The 27,220-nt window shown below is 43.0% G+C and overlaps 1 protein-coding gene across 1 annotated transcript in view; it reads left to right on the top strand.

Annotated features, from left to right (window-relative positions):
• Window positions 1–27,220, top strand: part of HUWE1 (HECT, UBA and WWE domain containing E3 ubiquitin protein ligase 1) — a gene marked incomplete in the record, with an annotated part of 5,008,559 nt that overhangs the window by 4,661,137 nt on the left and 320,202 nt on the right. The window contains 1 exon segment of the mRNA XM_044079288.1: window positions 8,708–8,810. Within this exon segment, the coding sequence (XP_043935223.1) occupies window positions 8,708–8,810 (103 nt within the window).

Here is a 27,220-nt window from a genome sequence, read left to right as displayed (position 1 = left end):
TCTGTTAAATGCAGTTATAATGCAGCAGATACCGCATTAGGACTGTTTCTTTAGGCTCTGTGCTGAGGAGGTATTCCTGGCTTTGGCCTTTACCTGATATTAAGACTAAGTTGATGGCTGCTCCTCTGGATAACAAACATTTGTTTGGTGCTCTTGATTTTAAATCCCTACAGGAAAAGGGTAAGGCTTTACAAGATCTAAAACATATCATTGTTTCTCCTGTACCTAAGTTCCAAAGGAATTACCCTAAGAAGCTGGCCTTTGTTCATAGATAGTTACGTCCTCCCCCCAGAGGTATGAAGCGTGGTAGAAGGGCTCCTCCTGCTAAGGTTGCCCAGAGTGATGTAGCTCAAAAATCTCCTTTTTCTGACAAACCAGGTGCTGTCTGACTATCCTGTACTTCTCAGCCACCTTCCTTTTTCCTGTCTGGTTAAAGATTACTCAAGATTCCTGGCTTCCTTCCATCATTTCCCAAGGGTATTACATGGTTTGGAAATCTCTTCCCCCTATCATGGGTATTCATCAGCCCCCTCAGGAACAATTAGCCTTTTTTCAGAAGTGCTTCAGGGTCTCTTGACTGAGGGAATTATTCAGGAAGTTCCTGTTTCTCAAAAGGGGAAAAGGGTTTTATTCCAGAATGTTCTTGGTCCCCAGGAAAGAGGACACTTGGAGACCCATTACAGATATCTCTCACCTAAACACCTTTCTGAAGGTCCCTTCTTTTGGATTTGTTCTTTCCGACCTTTCCTGTGCTGCTTCTTCAGGCTTTTCTAGTTTTTTCTGGACCTCAAGGATACTTATCTTCATATCCCTATTCATCCCCTTTTCAGGAAATGTTTACATTTCTCTGTTGCTTACTGGCATTTTTAGTTCTCAGCTTTGGCCTCTCTGCTGCCCCAAAGGTATTGACCATATGCCTTGCTCCTGTGATTGCATTTTGCAGACTAAGGGAGTTACATGTTTTTCCCTAATTAGATGACCTACTTTCTCAGGCATTCTCTCCAAAGATTCTACAGCAACATCTTCAATTTGTCATTTCGCTCCTGCAAAACATGGGGTTCACTATACATTTCCAAACGTCCTTCCTGGCTCCTTCACAGGATCTTGTGTTTCTGGGATGCAGGATCCTGACTGTTCCAATGCTGCATTTTTGCATCCTCCCAAGATCTTCACTCTCATTGCCTTCTTTCAGTCCCTTCTTCCTCTGGTCTCCGTTACAGCCAGGGAATTTCTAAGAGCTCTGGTTTCATGGCCTCTACCATACCTATACTCCCTCTAGTCAAACTTCACATGAGAAAGCTTCAGTGGTTTTTAAAGTCAGTTTGGTTTCAGCACACTTATCCTCTAGATATCATAGTCCCTCTTCTTCCATGCCTTAATCTGGAAATTCAATGGTGGATTTGGCAGTTGTCACTCAATCCAGGGCTTCCTTTTCAACCTCCACTCCCCTCTCAGGAGCTGTTCACAGACACTATAGATGTGGGGTGGGGGGGACTTCCTTCAGCTTTGTAAAAGTGCAGGGCCCTGGTCACTTCAGCAATAGAAAGACCATAGCAGAGCCAAAGAAATGAGAGCTCTTCTATTGGCTGTTCAAGCATTTATTCCTGTCTTCATTCCTGGGCCCCCTCAAGGCACTGAGAGACAATACCACAGTTATATTCTATGCCAGCAAGTGGGGGGGGGGGCAAGATCTTATCTCCTGTGCAGGTGTGGATGCTAGCTGTCCAATCTCAAGCGATACTTCAGGTGAGAACATTGTGGCAGACTCTCTGAGCATCTCCATATCACAATCCCACAAGTGGATGCTTCACAGGGAATTGTTTTTGGACATTGTCCACCAGTTGGGGTACTCCCCAAGTAGATCTATTTTCCTCCCTTCTGAACATACAACTTTCTTTTTTTTTTGTGCCACAGTCCCATGTCCTCTGTTCTGGAAGGTTAGATGCCCTCTTTTTTTTTCCTGGAAGGGGATGTTTTCTTTATGCCTTCCCTCCCCTTCCTCTCATTCTAGAAGTCATGTTCAGGATAAAACAGGATCTTGCTAGTGACTCCTTTTTGGCCCAGACAATATTAGTTCCCTCTTAGTCTGCATTTAGCCAAGGGCAATCATCACAAGTTACCTCATAGGGTGGACCTAGTCACACAAGACAAAGGGATCTCTCATCTATCCCCACCTGTCCACACTTTAACTGACAACTGTGTGTGATAGGGTTTTAATTCCATATAGATACCTTTTTTCGGAGGACGTACTCAGGGTCCTGCAAGAGGCCAGGAAACCCACTTCTAGGAAATCCTACTTATCAGAATGGAAGAGGTGTTCTGTTTTGTGCCTTTCTCGTAACCTGGATCCACTTTCTGAGGATATTCCTTTGGTTATCTCTCATATGTTTGAATTGCTCGTTGCAGAGTTGGCATATTCTTCTGTTAAGATCTACTTATCAGCTATTTCTGCTTGTCTGCCTGTAGCACCCCCTTTAGCCTCTAGATATGAGTCAATTTCTTAAAGGTATCCTTATTATTAGACCTCCCAGGAATCCTGTCCCCCTCCTTCCTTGGATCTGTATGTTTTTTTTGGAGAAATTGACTTGGGCTCCTTTTGATCTTGAAAGACTTTTTTTTTTTTTTTGGCTGTTCTGCTAGATGGGTGTCCGAGCTTCAAGCCCTTATGGCTCTTCCCCCATTTTTAGTTTTCCATAAGGTCAAGGTGTTCCTTCGTACTGATCCTTCTTTTATGCCCAAGGGAGTGAATGAGTTGTGTCTTAATCAGCGTATTCATTTGCCCCCTGTTTCCCCTTCTCTGCAATCTGCTAGTATAAGGTTTTGCAATTTGGATGTGCATATACAACTCGGATTTTATTACATAAACTAAAGGTTTTTGCAAATCTGATCAGCTTTTGGTTTCCTTTCATCCTAGATTATTTGGGATTGGCTATTTCCAAGCAAACTGTTTCTTAGTGGCTATCTAAAGCCATTTCTTTTCTTTATTCTTTTCATCCAAAGAGCCTTCCTTCTTTGTTTAAGACTCATTCTTCTAGCGCTGTGGCTGCTTCTGGTGCTTTTTTCAAGGGTTTAGATTGCCTGGACAGGCATCTACCTGGACTTCTGTGCATAGTTTTACCAAGCGCTAGAAGTTTAATGTGATATCGAGGGCTAGAGCTGGTTTTACTAGGGCCATCCTTCATGGTTTACTAGAGGGCTCTGTTGGTCCTTCCTCTTCCCTCTCTTCTTCATGAGCTTTTGCAGTCTACCTATTGTAAAGAATAGTGCAGCAGTGAAATTGAAGGACATAGTACAGTTGTGTAAAATCTTACCATAACAGTAGATGTCCTTCTCTTCACTGTTGCAATATTCACTCCCTCCCTCCTCCTCCCTATGGTTCTTTTCCCTTCTGGATGTGCTTGGTGCCTCTCTAGTCCTTGAACTGGCATTCCTACTGAGGCTTTCTGTTCTGAGGATGTCGCATCTGAGCATTACCTTTATGCCCTACACTTTACACCGGGAGCATACATCTGATGTACGGCGTACCCTTAGCAACCTAAAGGCTTTGGTACACTGTCTGGACATAGTCTTCTCAAATACTTTCACTTCAAATCTTGATTTCTCTCTGGATCTCATGAATGCCCATCTCCATATTCTTCATCCCGATTTCATGTAATGTTTGCAGTTCTCTGTTTTTCCTTGTATTTTCAGTTCTGTGTTTTGCCCTTTGGCCTCTCTACTGCCCCAGATGCTTTGCTCCTGTGAATGCTTTTTGCAGGATGAGTGGAATACAGATTTTTCTTATCTGGATGACCTACTCATTCAGGCTTCCTCTCCAGAGACTTTGCTTCAGCATCTTCACTATGCTGTTTGCCTCTTGTAGACACTAAGGTTTTCAGTGAATTTTCAAAAATCCTTCCTGACTTCTCCTTAGGATCATGTGTTTCTTGGGTGCAGGCTATAGATCATTCCTATGCTGGCATCCCTGCCACCTCCCAAGGCTTTTAACTCTGGTTGCATTTTTTCATTCCCTGCTTTCTCTGGTCTGTTACATGCAGAGTTTCTAAGGGCACTGAAGTACATGGCTTCCATTATTCCTGTGCTTCCTTTAGCCAGGCTTCACACAGGAAAGCTACAGTGGTTCTTAAAGTTAGTCTTGCATTTTCATCCTTTGGACTTTCCAATACCTCTGCTTCCATGCCTCAAGCTAGAGCTTCAGTGGTGGGCTTCCTTTTCATCCTCTACTTCCTTCTCAGAAACTCTTTTCGGATGCCTCAGGCATGGGGTAGGGAGCTTTTTTCGGCCCCTAAAAGTTCAGGGCCTTTGCCTCCTTTGTAAGAAGGACCATATCAACATCAAAAAGATTATTTATTTTTCTAGTTCTTCAGGCCTTCCATTCTTTATTCCTTCCAGGGCCCTTCAAAACCTTTACTGACAATACCACAGTGATGTGGTACATCAAGAAGCAATAGGGGATATTGTCTTACTTCTTGTGCAGACTAGCTCTTCAGGTTTGGGATCTGGTTATCCAGTATCTGGTAACTCTTCAGGCTGTTTATATTCCTTCAGAACAAAGCATTGTGGCAGACTCTTTGAGCAGGTCCATAACACAGACTCAGAAATGTTTCAAGACATTGTCCACCCGTGGAGGTGGAGTACTTCAGGTAGATCTTTTTGCCTCCCATCTAAACTGACAACTTCGTCTCTTTTGCACCAGAGTCCCATGTCCTCTGGCTTAGAAGATGGATGCCTTTTCTTTCCCCTGGAGGGGGATATTTCTTTATGCTTTCCATCCCCTTCCTTTCATACCGAGGGTCCTGTTCAAGATAGAACAAGACTCTCCCAAAATCTTGTTGGTGACTTCCTTTTGACCCAGACAGCATTGTTTCCCTCTTCTGCACTTAGCCAAGGGCAATCACCACAAGTTGCATCACAAGGTGGACCTACTCACAAAAGACAGGGGGCCTCTCTCATCTTTCCCCACTTGTCCATTCTTCAACTGACACTGGGTGATAGGGTTTTGATACCTTTTAGGCATTTTTTTTTTTCTGAGGAAATGCTTCGAGTTCTGCAGGAGGCCAGGAAATCTTATCCAAATGGAAGAGATTTTCTAATTGGTGTCTTGCTTGTAACCTGGCTCCACTTTCTGTGGAAGTTCCTTTGGTTCTGTCCTTTAATTGCTTAATGCTGGGTTGGTGTACTCTTCAGTTAAAGCCCACTTTTCAGCTATTTCTCCTTGTATGCTTTTGACTCTTTGAGGTCAAACAATTCTTTAAAGGCTTCCTTCATATTAGGCCTCCTAGGAAAGCCCATTCCTCCTTCCTGGAACCTTAATTTTGTTGTTGAAAAATTCACAGTTTCTTTTGAGCCTACAGCTTCAGCTTCCTTATAGCATTGTAATTGGAAGACTGTTCTTTTGGCCCTTACTTCAGGTAGAAGGGTGTCTGAGCTTCAGGCCCTTGTGGCTGTACCTCCTTTTTTAGTTTTTCATAGGGACATGTTGTCTCTTCATGTTAATCCTTTTATGCCCAAGGTGGTTAATGAGTTGTCTATTCATTTGCCCACTTTTTTCTCTTCTCTGCATTCTACTATTGAGAAGGTGCTTCACACCGTGGATTTTCATAGACAACCCAGATATTATTTGGATAAAACTAAAGCCTTTTGAAAATCTGAGCAACTTTGGGTTTCTTTTCATCCTAAGTCTTTAAGTTTGGCTGTTTCTAAACAAATTATTTTGTCCTGGATCACTAAAGCTATTTCCTTTTGTTACTCTGTTCATGAGACATGCCTTTCTTCTGTTTAGGCTCATTATACAAGGTCTGTGGCTTCTTCTGTTGCATTTTTCAAAGGATTGTATACCAGTTCCATCCTTGAGGCAGCTACTTGGACTTCTGTGCCTACTTTTACCAAACACTGTAAGTTGGATATGGCTTCCAGGGCTAGATCCAGATTTCCCAGGGCTTTCCTACATGGCTTTCTTGAGGGCTGTACTTGATTTTCCTCCTCCCAAGTTTCCTAATGAGCTTTTGTGCTCTTCCTAGTGTAATGAATATAGCAACAGTGGTATGGAAGGACATGGTATAGTTGTTTAAAATCTTACCATAATAGTAGATGTTCTTCCCTTCACTGTTGCAGTATTTGTTCCCTCCCTCTGCCCTCCCCTTTTTTCTTTTTCCTTCTAGATGCACTTCTTCCGGTTTTATTCCGTGTACTGTTTTTCTAGTCATTGCAGTAGTTATTTTGAAGTGAAGTGTTTATGCTCATGCAGTTTGTCTTATAGTTTGCTATTCTCTTGGCAGTTTTTTTTTCAGGTTGATTAAGTATGTAATTGGTGTGGTACATGAACAAGTTAGGGTATACAGTGGTAACTCCTCTGCAGTTGAGGTATAGTCCATCATTGTCCATAGATAAGAGCGTTTGTCTTGCAGATTTTTATGTACAGACGAAGGTGTTCTGACAGACTTCATTATTCATGTTTTTCTTTATTGCAGCTGAGGATAAAGGAGTCTTTCCTTTTCAGTGTCTTCCAGGAGTGGAGCGCCCTCTAGACTGATGTATTCATCACAATGAAAAATAGAATTATTACCCTTTTCTGCTTGATTCTGTAAAGCAAGGAGAGTTGGTAGTAAACACATTCTCCCTTTAGTAGTAGGGATGATTTTTATACATCTTTCCACTCTTTGATTCCATGTCTCCTAGCAATGTTTATTCAGAGAAAGGGAGAGAAAAAACAGAACTCATTTTCACATCTTGTGGCCTCACGCTATCATGTCAGTGGCAATATTAAACTATCTCAGTACAGCTTAGGGAAGCCACCACAGTTGGAATGGCAAGTGAATTTATTTTGTTGTCATGTATCCTACATTAGATCCAGTCCGTGTGCTGGATCTTAATACTGTCACATTTTATACATATTCTGAGTGGAAAAGGTTCTCTGAATGCAAAGGTATCCTATACCATCTAACTCTGTTGGTTTGTAGGTGATCCTGATGTTTTGAGGCACTTGTTTGAATGTATTCTAGTTATTCTTTAGTCAGTGTGTATATCCCTGTTACCATGACCTTATGAAGAATATAACTGTAGCCCAGCACCACTTAATTAAGCAGCTCCTTAAAGGAGTTATGTCAGAAGTCACCAACACCCATTGAGGGACATTTTCTTGGGACATGAAATTCAGGGCTGACGTGCTTGCCCTTTTTCCTTTTCACTTGGTGTTTTTGTAATGCTGAAATTTTTCTTTTGGAAGACTGTTTTCTTGGTGGCCAGCATCTCCATTGATAAAAGCTCTGAGATGTAAACCTTTCTTTTCACAAAGAACCCTTTTTTAGGATCGCGTATCCCTTAGGACTAATTCACACTTTTTCTCAAAAGTGGTCTTGGAACTTTCATTAAAACCATCAGACTGAGGTTTTTCTTTGAGAAATGCTGGAATTCAAGACAAGTCAAACATATGTATGATGTTTGCTCTAGGTAGAGAGAGGCTTGTTGTGACTGTGCCCATATTATATCCATGTGGTTTACTAATTGCATTGTTTTTCATCACCAGTAGATTTGCCACATTGTAAAATAACCATTGCAGCAGGGATTGTGGACACTTCATTGTGGACATTTGATTGTTTGATTATCAGTTCATACTTTTACTAAACATTGTTACTTATCCCAATGTACCAGGAATCCATGATATCCAGTGTGACTATGTAATAATTCATATGCTGAACCTGATGATGTTTAGCTGAGTTGCAGCTGCTTCTTCATTCTTTGTGAACGAATCAAATGGCTTGCTTGCCTTCTTTCTTTTTCTACTTTGTGTCTTACTCTGTCATATAATTACTAGTAATACTAGTAGCATACTGAGTTTTTGAATATTTTGTAATTGTGTATACTTTTACAGTGCTCCTAATGATCCAAATAGTACTGTTTATTGCGTCATGTAATTGCTTACTGTTTTGATTTGTACTGTATTTTGCTATTTACTCTCTTATATGTTTGTGTATTTTTATCATCCACATTGAGATTCACTAAAATGAGACTTGCCAGATGGAGACTCTTTTAAAAAATGTAAATAGATATGTAAAGTTTACAACTCAGGACCTCATTAGTCCGCATTCTGAGCACTTGATTTTTTTGCCTTCCTCTGGCTTCAGCCTACCTGGGAGGTTGAAAAATTATTCTTGGAAGTTTTCCCAGCAGTTATACACTTGAGAGGGCCTTTAAAGTCAGATGCAGCATAATGCACAGTTATACTAATTGATATGTAAGGAGATCCTCTGTGTTGTCTGCTTTTTATCCTATCACTGTTCTCAAGTGTTTAGAATGCCTTGCCATGCAGCTCTATTAGATGGAGGTTAGTCTTTATTCTTTTAGGTTGAGCTCACTCAGTGAGTAGGGTTAAACTGGAAAACTAAGAGAAGGAGCTTTGTATCTCAGTCTGCTAATTGATATCCAGATATGCTGTGTGCCAGGTTGATGGTATTAAAAGAGAAAGTCCCAGTAATTGCCCATTGCAGAGGGAATTCCCAGTAATCATTCAGTATAGTGAGGACATATTTTAAGAGTGATTAGTTGTTTTTTTACTTACAGAGAGCACTGCCTCAAATAAGGATGCTTGTATTTGTCAAGATTTTTTTAATGAGTGATGTAGAATAAATCTTCTGTCAGCAAAACATAAGTTAGCATGTTCTCTTCTGTTAGCACTAAACTGCATGTTCCTTTTTTGCTCTGTGTTCAGTCGGATACTAACCAACCTGAAGGTGCAGCACGTCGGGAAGAATCTCCTATGGATGTGGATCAGCCGTCACCAGTGGCGCATGGAAATGATGAACAGCCAGTTGGTAAGTTTTTGTGTGCGCACCTGATTTTTGTATAGTTTGTACCGCCTATAGTATACAAGCAAGGCAACAAAAACTGTTACACCACTGTTAAGTAAATGCTTGTCAAGGTGGTAGTGAATGTGACACTATTTTCTTTCAGGAATATTTAATCGGTAACAGTAATAAGGTTTTCCATTCCTCTAGAAGCTGCTGGTAAGCTTCATCTTCAGACCAGTCATCTGAGGTATGTATACCTCTGTTGACTGTTCATTGTATTTTATATTGAAGCATTTTTAAAAGATAGGTGTAACCTTCCCTCTTAAATTCTCTTCCACCACTTGCAGCACCTTGTCAGAATTTGGCTGCTGTCTGATTACTGAGGTTTCTGTTCCCTTTTTTCTTCAGTATTCTGTTGCGTTGAACAATGATAGTATTATTTTTGGGCAAAGGCTGGCTCAGAAAGTAAGCATGATGCTTAATGCATCAATCTAGTCAACAACTACCCTCTGTCACTACTCTGCAGCAATCAGTGGGAGACTTTTTGGAGCTTTCTAGAAAAAGAGAATGGGTAAGAATTACTGAAAGAAGATGCCCATTATCAGAGTATTTAAAGTAGCACTGTTCATCGTATCTTTTTTTTAACTCGGAAGTTCTTTTTAGATCATTGCATACATAATTTAAGGGTGAATCCATTGAAGGCCTCACTGATCATGACCCTTACCTCTGCGTGATAGCTTCAGAAAGGTATCCCTGAAGAGTAGGTTAAGACTAATTTTTTATCTTTGAATTGACATGTGTATGCCTTCTTTTGTAATGCAGGTCAGTAGCATTGTCTGATATCAGCAAAAACAGCAGAGTAAAATAATCACAAATGGTCATTGAAAGTACATTTTGTTGTGCTTTTGTCTTTTATTATGAAAATATTTTCATCAGGGTGATACAGCAGCCTTCTGTTTGGTTTAAATAAGGTGAGATCAGAAAATCATGTGCAACGAATCATAAAAAAATCACAATTTTAAGATCTTTGCTTCACAATTCATTTAATATTTGCACATTCACTTAATCCTGGAGAAGAACTGTCTTTAAATGGCAGTTGTGTAATTTCTAACTTGATCTCAAAGTCACCGTCTCATATTTCACTAGCAGCCTGGCCTAGTATGAAGAAAGATAACCTTTTGTAATTTGGATGAACAGATGAAATGTTTAAACAAAGCATTTTTTTTGTTTTTGGTTCTGATGGCATGCATGTTTCATATACTATATGTGATATCTTTCTTGTTATCTTGGCAATATTCATATTCTGATAGTCACTTTGTGCACCCTCTTATGAGAAGAGTCTATTACCAACTAGAGTCCATTAGTAATTAGGAGCACTTGCATAAGGGCTTTCTGTCAGGAATTTTACAATGTGTTCATAATCTCCATTCCCAAGTACTGTTTGGTTTGTTGAACATATTGTTACTCCTAGCACTAATGATGCAGGTGGTAGATATGATTATTTGCTTTCTATTTTATTGACATTTGTTTAGTGGAAATGTCTGACCTGGTAATAACCAGTGTTCTGAGCAGACCTTGGAAGGAAAGCTACAGTGTATTACCTGAAAGCAAAGCATAAATACATACAATCAGTAAAATAGAGCAAATATAAACATTTGTTATGGGTTGTCCTTTATACAAGTACAGTGTAAAGTAACAGATTTGTAAAGGTTATTTGTTCAGATATAATGTAAAATAATTTAAAAAATAGTAAGATTGGGGGGTTATACATGCAGCATAAAGGGACTTTAGGTTGTCCTAAACTTTAATGCACATCCCTTCAGTTATAGAGTCATAGGTGTATACTAGGCTAACGACTACCCAGGCCTTTCTAAGCCTAGCTGTGCAACCCAACCCAATTGTGCCCCTACACATCGTAAGAGTTTATTAGGAGAAGTGGGGTATGTTAGGAAGTTTCCAGGGGTTATGTGGTAGAGTATGTTAGTTTGGGCATTACTGCCTGCTTCTGTCCATCAGGACAAGGGGGCCAGACCTGGGTTGAATTTCTGATTTCCCATCCATTGGTGAAGGTTACTGTTAATTAGGATTAGGGATGCACTGTGCTTTACATCGATGGGCAGGCTGTTCCAGGGCATGGGGATATACTGAGACACACGCAAGACTTGCCAAACATGTCTTATTTATGTCGCAGGCAAAATTTAGATCCTTAGATGTACTGACTGTCATGCTGTTCAGTTTGTGGATGTACAGAAGGTCCATTAGAGCTTGATCCAAGGATCCCTTATATGCCAGGCATAGATTGCCTCTCAATAAGTTGTAGGAGAGACAGTGTAGAGATAGGGCTTTAAGGCAGTCCGTGTAGTGCAGTGTATTTATATTCTGGATTCTCCTGGTAAGGAACCTTTGTGGGCCTTCCAACTGCTTTATATGTCTGGTTAGGTACATGCCGACGGGGGCATTTTGATAGGTCCGATAAGGGCCAAATAAAGTGGCACACTGCCTTCCTTGGATCTGGATGCCATGCCCTTACTTAAAAGTTGGCTGACATAGAATGATTTTCTTACTGCCTTGGCCAAATGTTGGTCAAAGGCCATATTTCTGTCTACATATGTTCCAGGTCTCCGACTACTGGATCAACTCTTAGGGGTATCTTATCAGTGGAATAATTAGCCTGGATGACAGATTTCCCAAAATGCACCATAATGCTTTTCTTTGAGCTTTAATCCATGACTTTGGAAACAGTCATTTGTCTGTGTTAGACCCTGTTGTGAGACATTTGTGTCATAGGAGGAATCTGTGATAGCACCCAGTTTGCAGTCATCTGTGAGCTTGGTCAGCCAAAGGCCCTTGCCATTAGCTGTTAACTATTGAGAAGTAGATGCCAAACAGTCCCAGCACGGAGTCCTGAGGTACCCTTGGGACGTCTCTGTGAGACAGCTGGCAATCCAGTGAGTTATGAGGGATTTATACCCTGTTCTGTGAGTATGTTAACTATACTCTAGTGGGGCATTGTATCGAACATGTTAGCCAAGTTCCATCTAGGTGGTTTGCTGAGTTTTCCCTTCCTCCTTTGCATTGATAAACCTTCTCGAAGTTCACCAAGTTTAGTAGGTATGACCTTCACTTAGCAAAGCCAAACTGGGTAGGGTCCCGTGTCTAAAGGTTGCGTATGTTATTGTCATTTCCATGATAATTCGTATATTGAAGAGACTTCTTTTAAGAGACTCATTGGCTTTACAAGAGGGACAGATATTGGCAAGGGATTTGGAATATGTTTTTTAGGCAGTTAGAGTCTCATGGAGAATTCGCTAAAGTTCCAGTTGTTGAGTGAGTCATAGCAAGTGTTAATCATTCCCACTAACGTAGTAGCCTTTAGGCTACCCGAATTGTTTTCCTGCCCAGGAAACAAAAGTTAGCTTTGCAAAGTTGTTCCTCCTCCATTCCCCCCCAACACATACACACACTTTCATTCTGATTGCTGATTAAATAGTCCCAAGAAGGGAAATCTGTTGTCCAAAGTGAAGATTTCTTCATTACTTTATTGCTACCTCAAAGGGAAGCATCTCAGGGACTTCACAGAATTAGCAATTGGCTTAGAGCTTTGTTTTTGGCAGAGAGGTCCCCACTGGGGAACCCATCTACACTGAAATTGTTGCCATTTTAAGAAAATATTATATGTGAAGTTGTTCTATCTCGCCGTTTATTCTTACTGATGGGTTCGGAGCCAATCCCTCTCCGAGTCAGCCAACTATAAAAGCTTGAGTTCTAAAGCCAGCTCGAGGCCAGATCCCTATCCCATGATGCACTACGAACCTCCCCCAGATCTAGTTTGCCGCTGCAACTGATCGGAGGCTTCAGCTTTGCTTGGGCCAGTATAATTGTTTTTTTTCTTGCTTCTTTGCGAGCAATATATATTAACCTGTTAATATATACTTTGTCGTTTATATTTTCTTTAGTTACTGAAATCCTCATCAGCCAGTAGGCTTAAATTTTATTTTGTAATATAGAGCGAGTTGCTCTTGGGCCTGGTAGCCTATTTTCCTTTGAGTTTTTCCTATCCCATAGGTTGTTAGAAAATTTAAATAATTCTCAGAGTTGCATTTAGTTAGCCGGTAGGCTTAAATTTTATTTTGTAATATAGCTAGAGTTGCTCTTGGGCCTTGTAGCCTATTTTCCTTTGAGTTTTCCTATCCCGTAGGTTAAGTTAAAAAAAATTTGAATAATTGTTTACGGTCTACAGTTGTTAAGACCATCTTTAATAGTTTAGTGTATGTGTGCATAGTTAATCTAACGTTTTGCTCTGTGGCACGGCCGGCCTTAGGCATAGTCGAGCAAGGCGACCGCCTAGGGCGCCGTACAGGCTGGCCTCATAAAGGGCGCAATTTTTGTTTATTTTAATTAATTTGCTTTTCTTAATAAGAAAAGTAATTTAATTAAAATAAATAAACCATAGTGTGCCGGAATCGTAGGGCGAGGAGGGGGAAGCGAGCGCCCCTCCCACTTTTACAGCTGCAGGTTGGCCAGGACTGGAGGCGTCAAGAATTAACAAAAAAAAAAAAAAAACTTCACTCCATAGTAGTGGAGTATTCTCCTTTAAGTATGAACATGCATGCATCGCATCCACGCACACCAACGTGGATGTAAAGACTTTCTAAAGTTGCGCACGGAAGTTAAGCTAGTAGTTTAAGATAAGGGTTCACTCCATGTGTACAGGTGTAGCTGTTCGGATTAAAAATAACTGAAGGCAAGTGTATGTGTAGTTTAAACTGGGCTTCTGTACGTGACAAAGTGTGTGTTTGTGTGTGTGTATGGAATTTTAATTAGTTGTTCTGTTTGTATGAGAGATGAAGTGCATGTGTTACTATATGAAAGAGTAGGTGTGTGTGTATGAGAGAGAAGGTGCATGTCTGTGTGTTGTATGAGAGAGTAGTAAGCATGTGTGTGTGGTGTCTAGCATCTGCTTGTTCAGTGTGATACTATTAGTAGCTGTCTGTGCAAAGGTTTGTATGTGTTGCTGGCTTATTTTCCTTATTATAATAGTGTTTTGGCGACTGATAGCAGTATAGGTGTTGTGCCATAATGTGTAGTGCAGTGATAAGGACCAGAGAATCAGCCAGCCTGACAGTTCTAACATTCAGAAAACTCTCCTAAGTGTTGTACTTGTTTTATCAAATGTTGTTATGCATATATTTTAGAATTCCTATTACTGATGTGTGTTACATGCTAAACTAGGTATAAATCCCTATGTCACAAGATGGCTTGCCAACTGGCTCACTGACGGAACCCACACTGTAAAATTTGCAGACTCCAAATCTGACATCAAGGCAGTGACAAGTGGAGTGCTACAGGGTTCCGTCCTGGGACCTCTCCTGTTTGGTATCTACTTCTCTGAAGTACAGGCTAACACAGAAGGGCCTCTGGCTGACTAAGTTCGCAGATGACTGCAAACTAGGAGCCATAGTCAAGTCCCCAAATGATGTGGACATCCTACAGAAGGGCCTCAGAGACAGATGCCTGGTGTTAGAGCCATGGCCTCAAGCTCAATGCCAAAAAGTGCAGTGTCATCCCCTTTGGTAAAAACTCTGTACCCATGAACTACCGCAATAGGCAGCAGTCTGCTTAACACCGAATGCGTGATGAGGCCTTGGGACCCAGGTGGACAGTAGTCTCTCCTTTGATAGTCACATTGCCACAGTAGTCAGGAAGTCCTTCTATGTGGCACACCTCTTCATAAAAGGGTTCTCATCCAGGAAAAAAGAGGTAATTGTTCCCCTCTACTCGTCACTCATTAGACCCATTATAGAGTACAACGCCCCTTTTGGAATGTACTTCACAAGACATCTGCAGCAGCTGGAAAGGCCACAGAAGTACCTCACAACGAGGATTACTGGCCTCAAACAAATGCCCTACACTGACCACCTCTAAAAACTCCAGCTTTACTCAGTAGCATATTGCCTACTCCGAAATGATCTCTGCCTAACATATAAAGCTATGTCAAACCCAGAGCTGTTGGACATGCTACACCTAAAGAAATCCCAATTCCTCCAAGCTACACGCTCTAGGGACCTAAATCTTGTCACCACAATAAACAGGACACGCTGGAGGGATAGATTCCTGTCCCAGAGACTTCCTATACTGTGGAACGAGCTACCCATCTATGTCAAGCAAAGTTCTTCATTAGCACTCTTCAAGAAAAATCTTGATGAGTGGATGGGAAATAGGAAATACACTCCGGGGATCACTTCTGTCTCTCTGCTGGACAGTGGCACAGGAAAATAACTTTCTTGGGTGGCGTAAGCTATGGTACCTTGCTGGCTAGGCTTACGTAGGCCCTTGGGCCGTTAGCCTAGTACCTACCTATGAACCTGTGAAACCTATACATCTGTAACAAGATTGCAGTCATATTAACATAGAGAAGTTTCTTCCACATCCTGGACTTTCATTAAGTCTTCTGCTGGAGTTTTGTTGTTTGTCCTGGGCATTAATTCATACTTCCACATTCTATAAATGTATTGTTTTACCTAGGCATGCTTATGCTCATTCCATTTTAATTGGTTTGTCTGTGGTTAGTAATAAATCCATGAAATCGGCAATATACTCAGCATTCCATGCCTCTTTCATCTTGTGGTATCCTACTTTGTACAGTGAAAACTGGCACCTTACCCTTAAACCCAACCACCCCCTAGACACACATTTGTAGTAGTCATGCTATTGGAACAATCATGTGCACATTGCATTTCTTTTTCAGGTTTTTAAGTCTAAGTTATATTAACCTGGTCGTATCTGTGTCTCAGATTTTTGTAGCATCTTGTGAGCCTGGATTTTATTTATTTTAATTATGCTCCTAGCATTAACATGGAGAGTCTTTATTATCCTTGGGTGATGGAGGTAGTTCCTTATCTCTTTTCATAAGTAACGTGGGTGTTGTTGCTGGTGGGGGATTTTATTGTTCTTTGTTTGTGATTATTCAGTTGTTTTATAACATTATTGATTATGTACCTTATTTCTGCTGTTTTGATATAGAGCCCACAAATTAAATGGGTGGTATGATTTAATTGTTTATTTATTTATTACCTCAGGATTAGCCCAGCGTTTGCATGGTTATTGATTATTAATGTAGTTTCTACTTCTGTTTTACATAGTTGTCATTTTTGTGAATATTTTTTTTTTTTTGTTATTTATGTATATATGGTCTGCTGCAGGCACTCACTTGCTGGTAGCCCATGACATACCTCCTTGCTGCCACTTGTTTGAAAACGCAACTGCTCAACCTCCCACCTGCCCAATATCCTGTTATTGCGTAGCCCTCTCAACACTTAGCCCTATAAAGCTGAATAGCCCTGTCAGAACCGTAACTCTAACCCCAAAATCTCCCAGCCAGAGTCCTTGCCTCCTTACCCTAAAACTCTTTGAGTTCCCTAATTCATAAAGTCCCCTCCCTGACCATAAAATCCCTTTTTCACTCCCTTCCCATGGCTACTGCACTACCTTGCTTGAACTCAAGTAATCCACTTGGGTAAAGTGTGGCAGCTGCTTGTCCAGCCTCATATTTGAATTTGAGAGCAAGTGGCAGGCTACACCAGATACAAAGACACTCAGGTCCTTGGGTCTAAGATTGTGTTTTTGAGCACTTTGGACCCGAACGCTTGTAGTAGACCCATGTTCATAGGCAAGTACTAGACTATCTGCCCGAGGGTATTTATAAGCCTAGCCAGTGTGTAGGCATTCGTCGCCCCATTGATTAAGTAACTGATCCTCTGTCAAGCAGAGCCAATGAAGTGATCCCAGGGGTGTTTCTTCTGTTACCCATCCACTCGTCAAGGTTTGTCTTGAGTGTTAGTGAGGGGCTCTGCCTGATGTAATTTTGAATTTTGTTCCAAAGCATGGGGAGTCTCTGTGACAGGAATCTATCCCTCCAGCATGTTCTATTTATTGTTGTGGCGAGGTTTAGCTCACTAGAGCGCGTGGCTAGTAGTGACTTGGATTTCTTTAGGTGGAGCTTGTCCATCAATTCTGAGTTGGACATGGCTTTGTAAGTCAGGCAGAGATCACCTCTGAGTAAGCGATATGCCACTGAGTACAGCCGGAGTTTTTTCAGTCGGGCTGCATAGGACATATGTTCGAGGCCAGTAATCCCCTTGGTGATGTACTTTTGTGGTCTTTCCAGTTGTTGGAAGTGTCTTGTGGGGTACATCCCAAATAGAGCATTGTACTATAACCTCTTTATTTCTAGATGTGGACCCTTTCATCATTAGAAGGATTTCCTAACTACTTTGGCAATATGATTGTCAAAGGAGAGATTACTATTTACCTGGGTCCCCAGATCTCTTATTACCTCTTCTGTATTAAGGGGGCTGCCACTTGTGTGGTAATTCATGGGTGTTTTGTTTTTCCCAAATGGGATGACTCTGCATTTTTTGGCGTTTAGCTTGAGGCCATGACTTTGACACCAGGTGTCCGTCTCAGTAAGGCCCTTTTGGAGGATGTCCGTGTCAGCCGGAGAGTGAATTATGGCTCTCAGTGTGCAGTCATTGGCAAACTTGGTTAGCCATAGTCCTCCTGTGTTTGCCTGTACTTCTGAGAAGTATATGCCAAACATAGGGGTCCCAGGACCAAGCCTTGCGGGACACCACTTGTGACTGGTTCAGAGTTGGACCTGGAGCCCGCTGTTCTTACCGTATGAGTTCTGTCTGTAAGCCAGTTGGTAACCCATCTCGTGACGTAGGGGTTTATGTTCAGGCTGTTGAGTTTTTCTGTAATACCCGAGTGGGGAATGGTGTCAAAAGCCTTTGCGAGGTCAAGGTAGGCTGTGTGAACCACCTTTCCCTCTGCTTTGGCCTTGGTGACTGTCTCAAAGAAGTCAACCAGGTTTAGTAGGCATGATCTGCCCTTAACAAAGCCGAACTGGGTTGGGTCAAGTGTTTGGAGGTTCCCCATGTCTTTGTTAATGAGTTCCATGATGCGCTCCATAGCCTTGCAGACCAGGCTAGTCAGGCTTATGGGGCAATAGTTACCAGAGTCAGTTGTGGCCCCGCCATTGTGGAGAGGAATAACCATTGCTGTGTGCCATTCTATGGGCACGTAGCCTGTGGAGAGGCTGAGGTTGAACAGCGTGTTTAGGTGGGGGGTTAGTCCGTTCTGTAGTTCGTGCAAGACGCAGCCTGGGACACCATCTGGTCCCATTGACGCTGTGCTTTTGGCAGGGCTGTTTTCACCTGTGTGTCTGTGATTTTTGGGACACTACACTTTTCCAGTATTGTTGTGGGCCCTTTTGGAGGTGAGAGGGTGGTGTAGTTTGCACTGAATCTATCTGCCAGGATGTTGGCAATATCAGTAGGTTCAGTATATTTTGTGCTATTTTGCACTAGTTCATTGCATATCTGCGAGTTGCCACTTAGATTCTTAACATAGCTAGAGAAGGCTTTGTGGTTATCTTTTGAATCTTTGGCTATTTTTCTTTTGAAGTTAGCCTTGGATGATTTCATGAGGGACCTTAGTTTCTTACTGATACTGATCAGGGATGTCTTTTCTTCTTGGGATTTGCTTTTTTTCTGAACTTGTTTCCTCCTCCTATTGTATAGCCTATTTATTGCAGGGGTCCACCAAACTGGTTTCCTTCTCTTAGAGGAGTGAGTCTTAGTTTTGCTAGAGATGGCACGATCCATACATCCTTGTAGGTGCTCATAGGGTGCATTTGTAAAGGTTTCTGCATCTTGGGCAGCGTTATCTTTTAGCGTGGGGGCTGTGACACTTACCACCTCTGTCTTAAGTAAGGTGAAGTTTGCTTTAGAAAAGTTTTTTTACTGTGGTTTCCTTAGTTGGGGGGTGGTGGTGGGTGGAGGTGTGGACATCGAGTGATTAGTTTATGGTCTGATCTAACCAGTGACTGGTTGACTTCCAGTGTGGAACACCTGTCTCCCATGTTGGTGATGACCAGGTCCAATATGTTTTCACCTCTGGCAGGGGAGTTTACCAGCTGATCCAGGGCGTTTGAGTTGATGAATTCCAGGAAGCACTGGGCCTGGGAATTTGTACTCTAGTAGTTTTCCCAGTGAATGGTAGGGTAATTGAAATTGCCCAATATGAGGGTGTTCGGTAGGTACATGTACGTGTTCAACTTTTGAAAATTTATGTCAGTCTCCAACTCAAATGGCCATGAGGGCTGTGCAAGCAGAATGCAATAAAGTATTTCATTGAAGGTAGGCAGCCAAGGGCCTTTAGAGATAGGCTGCACTGGTCCCTGGATAAGTGTCACTAGTACAGTATGTATAGTATGATGAGGTTGATTTGTATCATAAAGAAGAGACCACTAAAGTTGGTTGGCAGAAGTTAATAATATGTTCTATATAAAAGAAAAATATAAACTTACTGATGACTTTGATTTTTTGATGAGGCTGACAGGTTGTTCTTGGAGAGTAACTTATGGATGGCCAAAGACTGAACTCAAAAGCATCATTTGCCTGAAGTTTAACCTGCCGAGGATCTCAAATATATGACTTTCAGACTTCAGAAGTTAAGTTAACTAAGTTAACACAAATCCTGTTCTAGCAACTTTAAGTTAAATTGTAATATTTAAAATCTATCCCTATTTTTATGGTCATTTCATCCACATCATGTCCAGATTTCTTGCAGTAAGGTTGAGAGGTATGCATACCTCTCAACTATCCAGATTTTTGCCTCATAGTTTTGGCCTATTCCTCATAAAATGTGTGGTTTTCTGGCAAATCACTGAATATTTAAATAACTAAATGTCATACATTTGAGTTTTAGCCTTCATTTCCTTCAGAAAATGCATGGTGGGTTGTAATGACAGATGTTTGAGGGGCCTTTTATGGTTAAAATATTCTGAAATGGGTAGTTTTGTCATTGTTGGTTCATACATTTTGTTTCATTACTTACTGAAAAATGTTCAAAACTACAAACTTAAAACATACTCTAACAAGTGTAAATGTTTATATGTGCAACTAGTTGTCTTTTGTTTATCAAATGGCACACTGTGTTGTAAAATCTGAAAGCAGTGTTAGTAGCATAATTGCCTGTGGTGCAGAAGGCTGTGGATTCTACTCACACACCATGTAGATGGAGTGCTGATATTGCAGTGCCCATATGATTGTTGATTATTTGGTGCATTATAAGGGGGATAGGGGTTCTACACTTCTGAGTATGTCCTTTGTATGCGATGCCTAGTGACTATGAACTTGTTGGTAATTTCCTATTGCAATAGGTAATTTCTTATTGTAATATTTCCAACTTACCATTTTTTAATGCAATATAGGCAATTAATTCTTCAAGGAAAGCAGGCACTGAATTTGCAGATGAAACATTGATATGTGAAGTTGTTTTGCTGGCAGCAACCTCTTCATTAGGTACGGATTTCTTTAATGTGGAATTCAGATGATTTTACATCTGCAGAGATTGAGAGTATGGAGTAATATTGATGGATTATAATGACAGAAGTCTTGAGTGGCCTTTTATGGTTGAAAATTTCTGAAATGGGTAGTTATTGGTTCATACATTTTTTCATTGCTTATTAAAAGAATGTTTAAAACTACAAATTTAAAGCACTTTCTAACAAGCGGTGCTGTATTATACAAGGAATATAATTCAATGTAATCAAGAAGGTGAATCAAAGAACAAATACACTTATGCATGGCCTTAAAAAATGTGTGCAAGGACTCTGTTTTGAAAACAGCCCAAAGGTAAACTTAATTCTTCACTGGCCAGATTTATTTTCTATGAATGTGGGTTTTCATGCCATTTCATTGAATATGAATTTTTCCATTTCAGTGAATGGGAGTTTCAAGGGCAGAGAAGTTTATTGCTTATGGCAAGTCTGTTTTCATTGCAAGACTGTATTGTTTAGCAAATGGCTACCTGTTTGTACTATTTTATTTCAATATCTGTAATGACTGTAGAAGCAAATAAGAGAATAGTATGCATGGTAACTGGTGAGAAATAGCCAAATAATGGAACACTGGAATGGCTGAGGAGGGGAGTGCTGCTGGTGGCAGGGGGTTGCTGCAGGAGCAGCTGCTCTGGGGGGAGGCAGTCTATTACCCTACCTAAGGCCCTATTTGACCATGATCTGGCTCTGGTATTTAAAGTAGAAAATACAATGCAGAAGTAGTTGTAGTTAAACATACCTTGTAATGTAGTTATTCTTCCTATGCATTTAAATAATTTTAGGAAATGACTGGAGTGGCTTTCTTTGGGAGTGACCCTGTCGGTGTGGCTCAAGTAGGGGTGTTTCATGACTGTGGTGTGGGGCTTAAGGGGCGCCGGAGCACTACTTCGCCTAGGGCGCCATTTCAGCTAAGGCCGGCCCTGCTCTGTGGTTAATAATAGCTCAAATAACCGTAAAATATATAAGTATGTCCGTTCCAGAGAAAGAAAAGGCAAAATCTTGGTTCAAAAAGTGCCTAAGATGCAGGCATAAAATGTCAATTACAGATGGGCACACAGACTGCGTTTATTGCCTAGGTGAAGTTCATCTTGAAGAGAATTGTGCCATTTGCCACTCATTTAGTTCCAAAGTACTGATGGAAAGAAAAAGAGAACTGCTAGATAGAGGATTACTTAAATCCTCTTTTCAAGAGGACTTGGAGAAACATTCAAAACCTCTAAGTTCCAAAGGAAGTTCACAGACACCTAAGTCGAAACCTGGCAAGTTGACTGCCTCAGCTCCAAGGTCCTCGGAACCGATGGCTACTTCGAGTAGGAGCTGGTCCCCTGTATTGGAGCAGGTATCTCCTACTTTAAAATCACCGATCCTTCAGTCGGTGGCTTCCTCGACTCTGTCTTCTCAGGCCTCTAGTAGGCTTTCTTATTTGAACGTAGATCGCTTTGTGAAGAGGCTTCTTCAGGTCCCGGCCTTTGCTAAAATTTTATCGGCTCAGATACCTGGTGCTTCAGAATCGATGCAACCCCTTCCACTTTCTATGATTCCTCTGATTTCCTGTGAGGTTTCGGAGCCGGAGTGCTTGGAGCCGATGGTTGTGGAGCCTATGGGACTGACACCTGCTGCAGGGTCATCGACTCCCACTGCCCTGTCACCTTCAGTTTCGACTGGTTCTCGGAGACAACGCTCTCCGGTCGAGTCCGGGGAGGATAGTCAGACCGACTTGTTGGTTTCGACTTTACCTCTCAGAGCATCAGCTCGGGTGAGCTCTGTTACGACCTCTGGCTCAGATCTTCCGGCACTGAGGGGGGTCCGCAGTGTCTTCGGAACCAGGGATTGCCTCTGTTCGGGACCAGGGAGCCTTTGATGCCATGAGGAGGGTGTTGGTGCCGACAACCACATCATCTGTTCCAGCAGCTCCTCCCCCTAAAGTACCAGTCTCTGCCTCTTCTATATTCTGTCCACTTAAGCGTAGAGATCCTGAGCCTCAGGGCACACCATTGGGTAAACCCTGCTCTTCTGAAACCTCTCCCAATAGCTCCCACTGAAGAGGTACCCAGAACGCGGACTTGCAAGAAGAAGCATCTTAACTCTCCCCAAGAGTCACTCACTTTAATACGGACTTAGATGAGTCAGAAGGGTCTCCACGGTCCTTGTCTGAGGATATCTCCTTTGCAGATATCTGGGAGATCCTAAAACAGAGGGGTGGCTGGAAGTTCCTTAACCCTTCTGAAGATGAGTCTGTACTTCTGAAGGCTTTCGGATCTCAGCCCTTCACCTCTTGGGTGTCTCAGCCCCTTGATGAGCTAGTTGAGTTGCTCATTCGCTGGGCTTGGGTTACTCATTCGCTGGGCTTGGGAGGCTCCAGACAATGAAACCTGACCCTCTGAGGCCGAATAAGTTTATTACTTGCCATCTAGACAAGAACTTCTTATGCCACGGTGGTGGCAGTAGCCACAAAGAAAGAACTTTCGGAAACTTCTACTAATGTCCATCCTCCTAAAAGAGATTCTAGGATCATGGACAGGTATGGGAAGCGTATGTTCAGTTCAACGGCCTTTGTTCTTCGTTCGTTGAACTGTCTTACCCATTTTACTAGACTGCAAAGGGATCTCCTGAAAGAACTAGGAGATACCTTACAAGGATCTGTAGCAGCGGGAGTTTCTGACCAGGTTACTGCCCCAGCTCTCTGCCTTAACTTCCATTGCGAATTCGTCTCTGCACCTACTCTCCTATGCGACTGATGGAACGAGCAGAGCCACAGGTACAGGAATTGCCCTCAGGTGTCATTCCTGGATGCGGTTGTGTTCTTTTTTGGAACCCTTTAAGTCTTCCTTTATTAACACCCCATTTGACGGTTCAACCCTTTTTGGACCTAAGGTTAAGGAGACTCTTACCAGGAGTGAGCAGGATGGTAAGACTATGTCTGCCGTAGGAGTCCGTTTTTCCACTCCACCCCTACTAGACCGTACCCCAAAGGGAGTGGTGGTGGTAAGATGTGGTTCTGTAAGTCCCAGGGATCTTACCAAGACACTCGTGGTGAAGTCCCCTCCAGAGGTGGGGGGGACAATGGAAGACTCAGACCTCGCGGCAGAGGGGGTCCGCAAAATCAGGGAGACAGGGATCAGTTCCTTGGGAAACCCTGTCAGCGTTCCTGAGAGGAGGCCTGACTGTCCACCTCTGGAGGCAGTCGGGGGACACCTGTCTTTGTACCCAGACGCCTGGCTAAAAATCACAAAAGATACCTGGGTATGAAGTATTATTTCCAGAGGATATTTAATACCCTTTGCCACATTCCTCTCACTAGTCAAAAAAATCCCGGGTGTTCCACCCAGTCACAGGGAACAAGCAACCCTAGAGATTCAAACGTTGCTTTAAAAAAGGGTCATCCAGCCAGTCCCAGCAGACCAAATCCAGTACTTACTCAAGGTTCTTTTTAGTACCAAAGAAAACAGGGGACTAGAGGTCCATTCTAGACCTCAGCAGATTAAACAAATCAGTAAAAAAAGGCAAAGTTCCAGATGGCCACGCTTCAGTCAATTCTCCCCTTTTTGGGGAAGGACAATTGGATTTGCTCGATAGATCTCCAGAATGTGTACTATCATATCAATGTGGACAAGCCATCCAGAGATAACTACACTTCCGGCTGGAAGACAGTCATTTCCAATTTCAAGCTATGCCCTTTGGTCTCACAACAGCCCCCAGAGTGTTCACCAAATACATGGCAGTAGTGACAGCTCACCTGAAACGATCCGGATTCCAGGTGTTTCCATATGTAGATGACTGGCTTCTCACTGCCACCACCAGACATCAACTTATTCAGGCAAGAAACAGGACAATAAACCTTTGCCAGAAATTGGGGATTACGATAAACTCAGGAAAATCTGCTTTATTGCCATCGCAACAGATCGTTTTTATAGGAGCAGAACTAAACACTGTCACTCTAACATTATCCCTACCTCCAGAAAGAATTCAAAATCTAAGAAATCAGGTATTGGACATTCTTTCGATCACGAGAGTTCCAGTGTCAAAGATCCTCAAATTGCTAGGCACCATAGTTTCAGCCATAATCGCTGTTCCTCTGGGCAGGATGCACATGCGAATACTTAAGTAGCTTCTGTTCACCCAGTGGTCTTATCAAGAACTACCAATGACTCATCAAATATTAAAAACAGCCTCTTGCAAGAAGGATCTTCGGTGGTGGAAAGTTCACACCATGTAACTTTAGGTCGACCATTTGTATTACCCCCTCCTATAGCCACAGTGACCACGGATGCTTCCCTGGTAGGGTGGTGGGGACATTACCAGGGAAGAACAGCCCAAGGTACGTGGAATAAACACGAAGCTTGCCTGCATTCCAGTGCTCTGGAGATGAGAGCGGTTCTCCTAGCATTGCAGTTCTTCCAAGACTCTCTTCCCCTAGGAACAACTGCTGTACAATCAGACAATATGGCGGTAGTCTGGTACATAAACAGGGGGGACCAAGTCTCATCCCCTTTGCAGAGAGGCCCTAAGAGTTTGGAAATAGCCGACTTCTACCCAGCGTTTCTGACAGCAACGCATATCCCAGGGAAGTCCAGTGTGATAGCAGACATATTGAGCAGAGCAATACTCTTGCTGCATGAGTGGTCTCTGAAGCATCAAGTGTTGGAAAGGATCTTACACAGATGGGGACAGCCTTGCTGCGATCTCTTTGCAACTCCAGCCAACACCAAATGCAGCAATGACTTTGCCCTAATCCCCCCTCTGGGGGAAACCCTAAGGGGATGCACTTGTGCACGATTGGCCCCTGGGCCTTCTCTATGCCTTTCCTCCAGTACCCCTGATACCCAAAGTATTACAGAAAGCAAAGTTTCTGGGCAGAACTTTGATCTTAATAAGCCCCATTCTGACCTTGGCAGATTTGGTTCCCTTTCCTCCAGCTTCATCTACTGGAAGAGTCTTGGATCCTGGACCCAGTGCCGGATCTCCTAATCCACGCCTCAGGAACTCTTCACCCCTCTCTACAGTCCCTCAAACTGACAGCTTGGCTGCTCCAATTCCAAACATAGCCAGGTTTCCTAATCTTTCAAGAGAAGTTAAACACATTTTGACAGCCTCTCATAAGCAGTCCACACAAAAAGTGTACAGTAGCAAGTGGAGATTCACTATTTGGGCATCTCAAAATGAAGTCTATCCTTATTTGGCTCCTGCTTCTGCCATCCTAAATTTCCTTACTAAACTTTTCAATGAATGCGCTGCTGCAGCTACAATTAGGGTACAGTTGGCAGCTATTTCCAATTTTCATTTTGGTTTAGACTTCAAATATTATGTCTCATTGAGTATTCAAAGCCTTTTTAAAAGGCACTTTCCATCTCAGACCACCCGTCAAAATGCCCTGCATGCCTTGGAATTTGAACCTTGTTCTTTCCCGCATTATTTTATCTCCTTTTGAACTAGCTTCATCTTGTGACCTTAAATACCTTTCTTGGAAAATCTTGATCTGAAGTAGGAGATTCATTTGTCTGCAACCTGTGGGTCATGGATCCGATATCGGATCCGAACCGGCATGGTTTTCCAGCTATGGATCCAAGCTCTCAGCTCCTCCCCTCACCCATAATGCCCTGCTCTCCCTACGTGACCTCAGATCTAGTTTGCCGCGCTGGTGACCAGATTGGATTTCAGAGCTCTTCAGCTACGTGTTTGTTATTCTCTTTGCAAGTGTTAAATTTAAAATTTTTAGTTAGTTTTGTGTGAAAGTGTTAGGTTCCCCATCCTTAAAGCTTAAAGTTAAAAGTTTTAATAACTTTTTATAACTTTTATTTATCCCTCCCCTCGCTGGTGCGTAGTGTGCGTTTGGGCCTGTGTTTGTCTTTAGCTAGTTAGCACTTATTATTTTTTTTTTTTTTTTTTAAAAAAAAAAAAGTAGAAGTATCCTTAGGATGTCTGAAGCCCCTAAAGCTTTCTTTTTGAAGTGTTCCGAGTGTGGCCATAAGCTTTCTCCTGCTGATGGCCACACTCGGTGCGTTCGATGCCTTGGGGTTGAACACCTCACTTCTGGATGTTCCATTTGTGCAGGGTTCAACCCCAGGGCATTGAAGGAGTGGAGGTCGAAGCTGGTCCTGGCAGGACTTTTGCCCCGAGACACGGCTTCGGCTACCGCTCCTTCAGGGGGTACCGTGTCTTCGGTTCCCTCCTCTCCGGCTCCCCCTCCTCCAACTGGGACTCAACCTCCCTCTAGTGGTTTGGAGGAGAGGGAAGCAAGAAAAAAGGACCGGAGGGAGAAGCACCATAAGCGGCGGGCCGAGACCTCTGTTTCGGCCCCGCCTGCCAAGCGGGCTTCTCCCCCTCCTCGGCTCCGGTCTCCAGTGTGCTTTTCACCGGGACCTGAGGAGGAGGAGACCCGATCTCCGTCGAGGCTGTCGAGGAGGCACTCAAGGCCTACCTCGGTAGCCTCGTCGAGATCCACATACAGTTTATCTGACGCTGATCTGGACCGGATGATGAGAAGTTTCATCCAGGCCCAGATGCAGATGGGAGTGCTCCTGCCTCTCCCCCCCCCCCCCTCTGGGGGCGAGCTCGACACCTTTTTTCAAACCTATAGCTCCTTCTCCGACCCGCTACCCGGGTTCGGAGCAGTTGGAGCCGAGCAGCCGGGCGGTGGTGGGTCGGCGCCGATAGTACTGGGTACTTCGGATCCGACCCTGCCCTCGAGTGCTTCGGATCCGACCTCTCGGAGCCTGGATCCGAGCTTCGGATCCGGGGGTATCAGTGTTCCTTCGGCGCCGTCGGTGTCGGAGCGCACTGCCCCCTCTGATCCGAATGCCTCGGGGCCGGCTCCGATCCACTCTTCGGATCCAAGGGGGAGCCGATTATCGGATCCTTTGGTCGAGGTTGGCTCCCCCTCGGCTTTTGATGTAGTGGAGAGGGCCCTGTTGAGGGTTTCCGGACCCCCGGCACTTGCTTCGGCTCCTTCCCGCGCTCCGTCTGCACTGGGCCAGGCTTCCACCATCCGGCCACTGGGACAGCCCGCTCCTTTGCCCCAAGTTGTTCCATT

The sequence above is a fragment of the Protopterus annectens genome, chromosome 8.part0 (assembly GCF_019279795.1).
Source record: "Protopterus annectens isolate FY-2018-M chromosome 8.part0, PAN1.0, whole genome shotgun sequence".
In the NCBI taxonomy this organism is placed as follows: domain Eukaryota; kingdom Metazoa; phylum Chordata; order Ceratodontiformes; family Protopteridae; genus Protopterus; species Protopterus annectens.
Note: the sequence above shows the minus strand (reverse complement) of the source record. Positions and strands in the feature narration are given on the sequence as shown.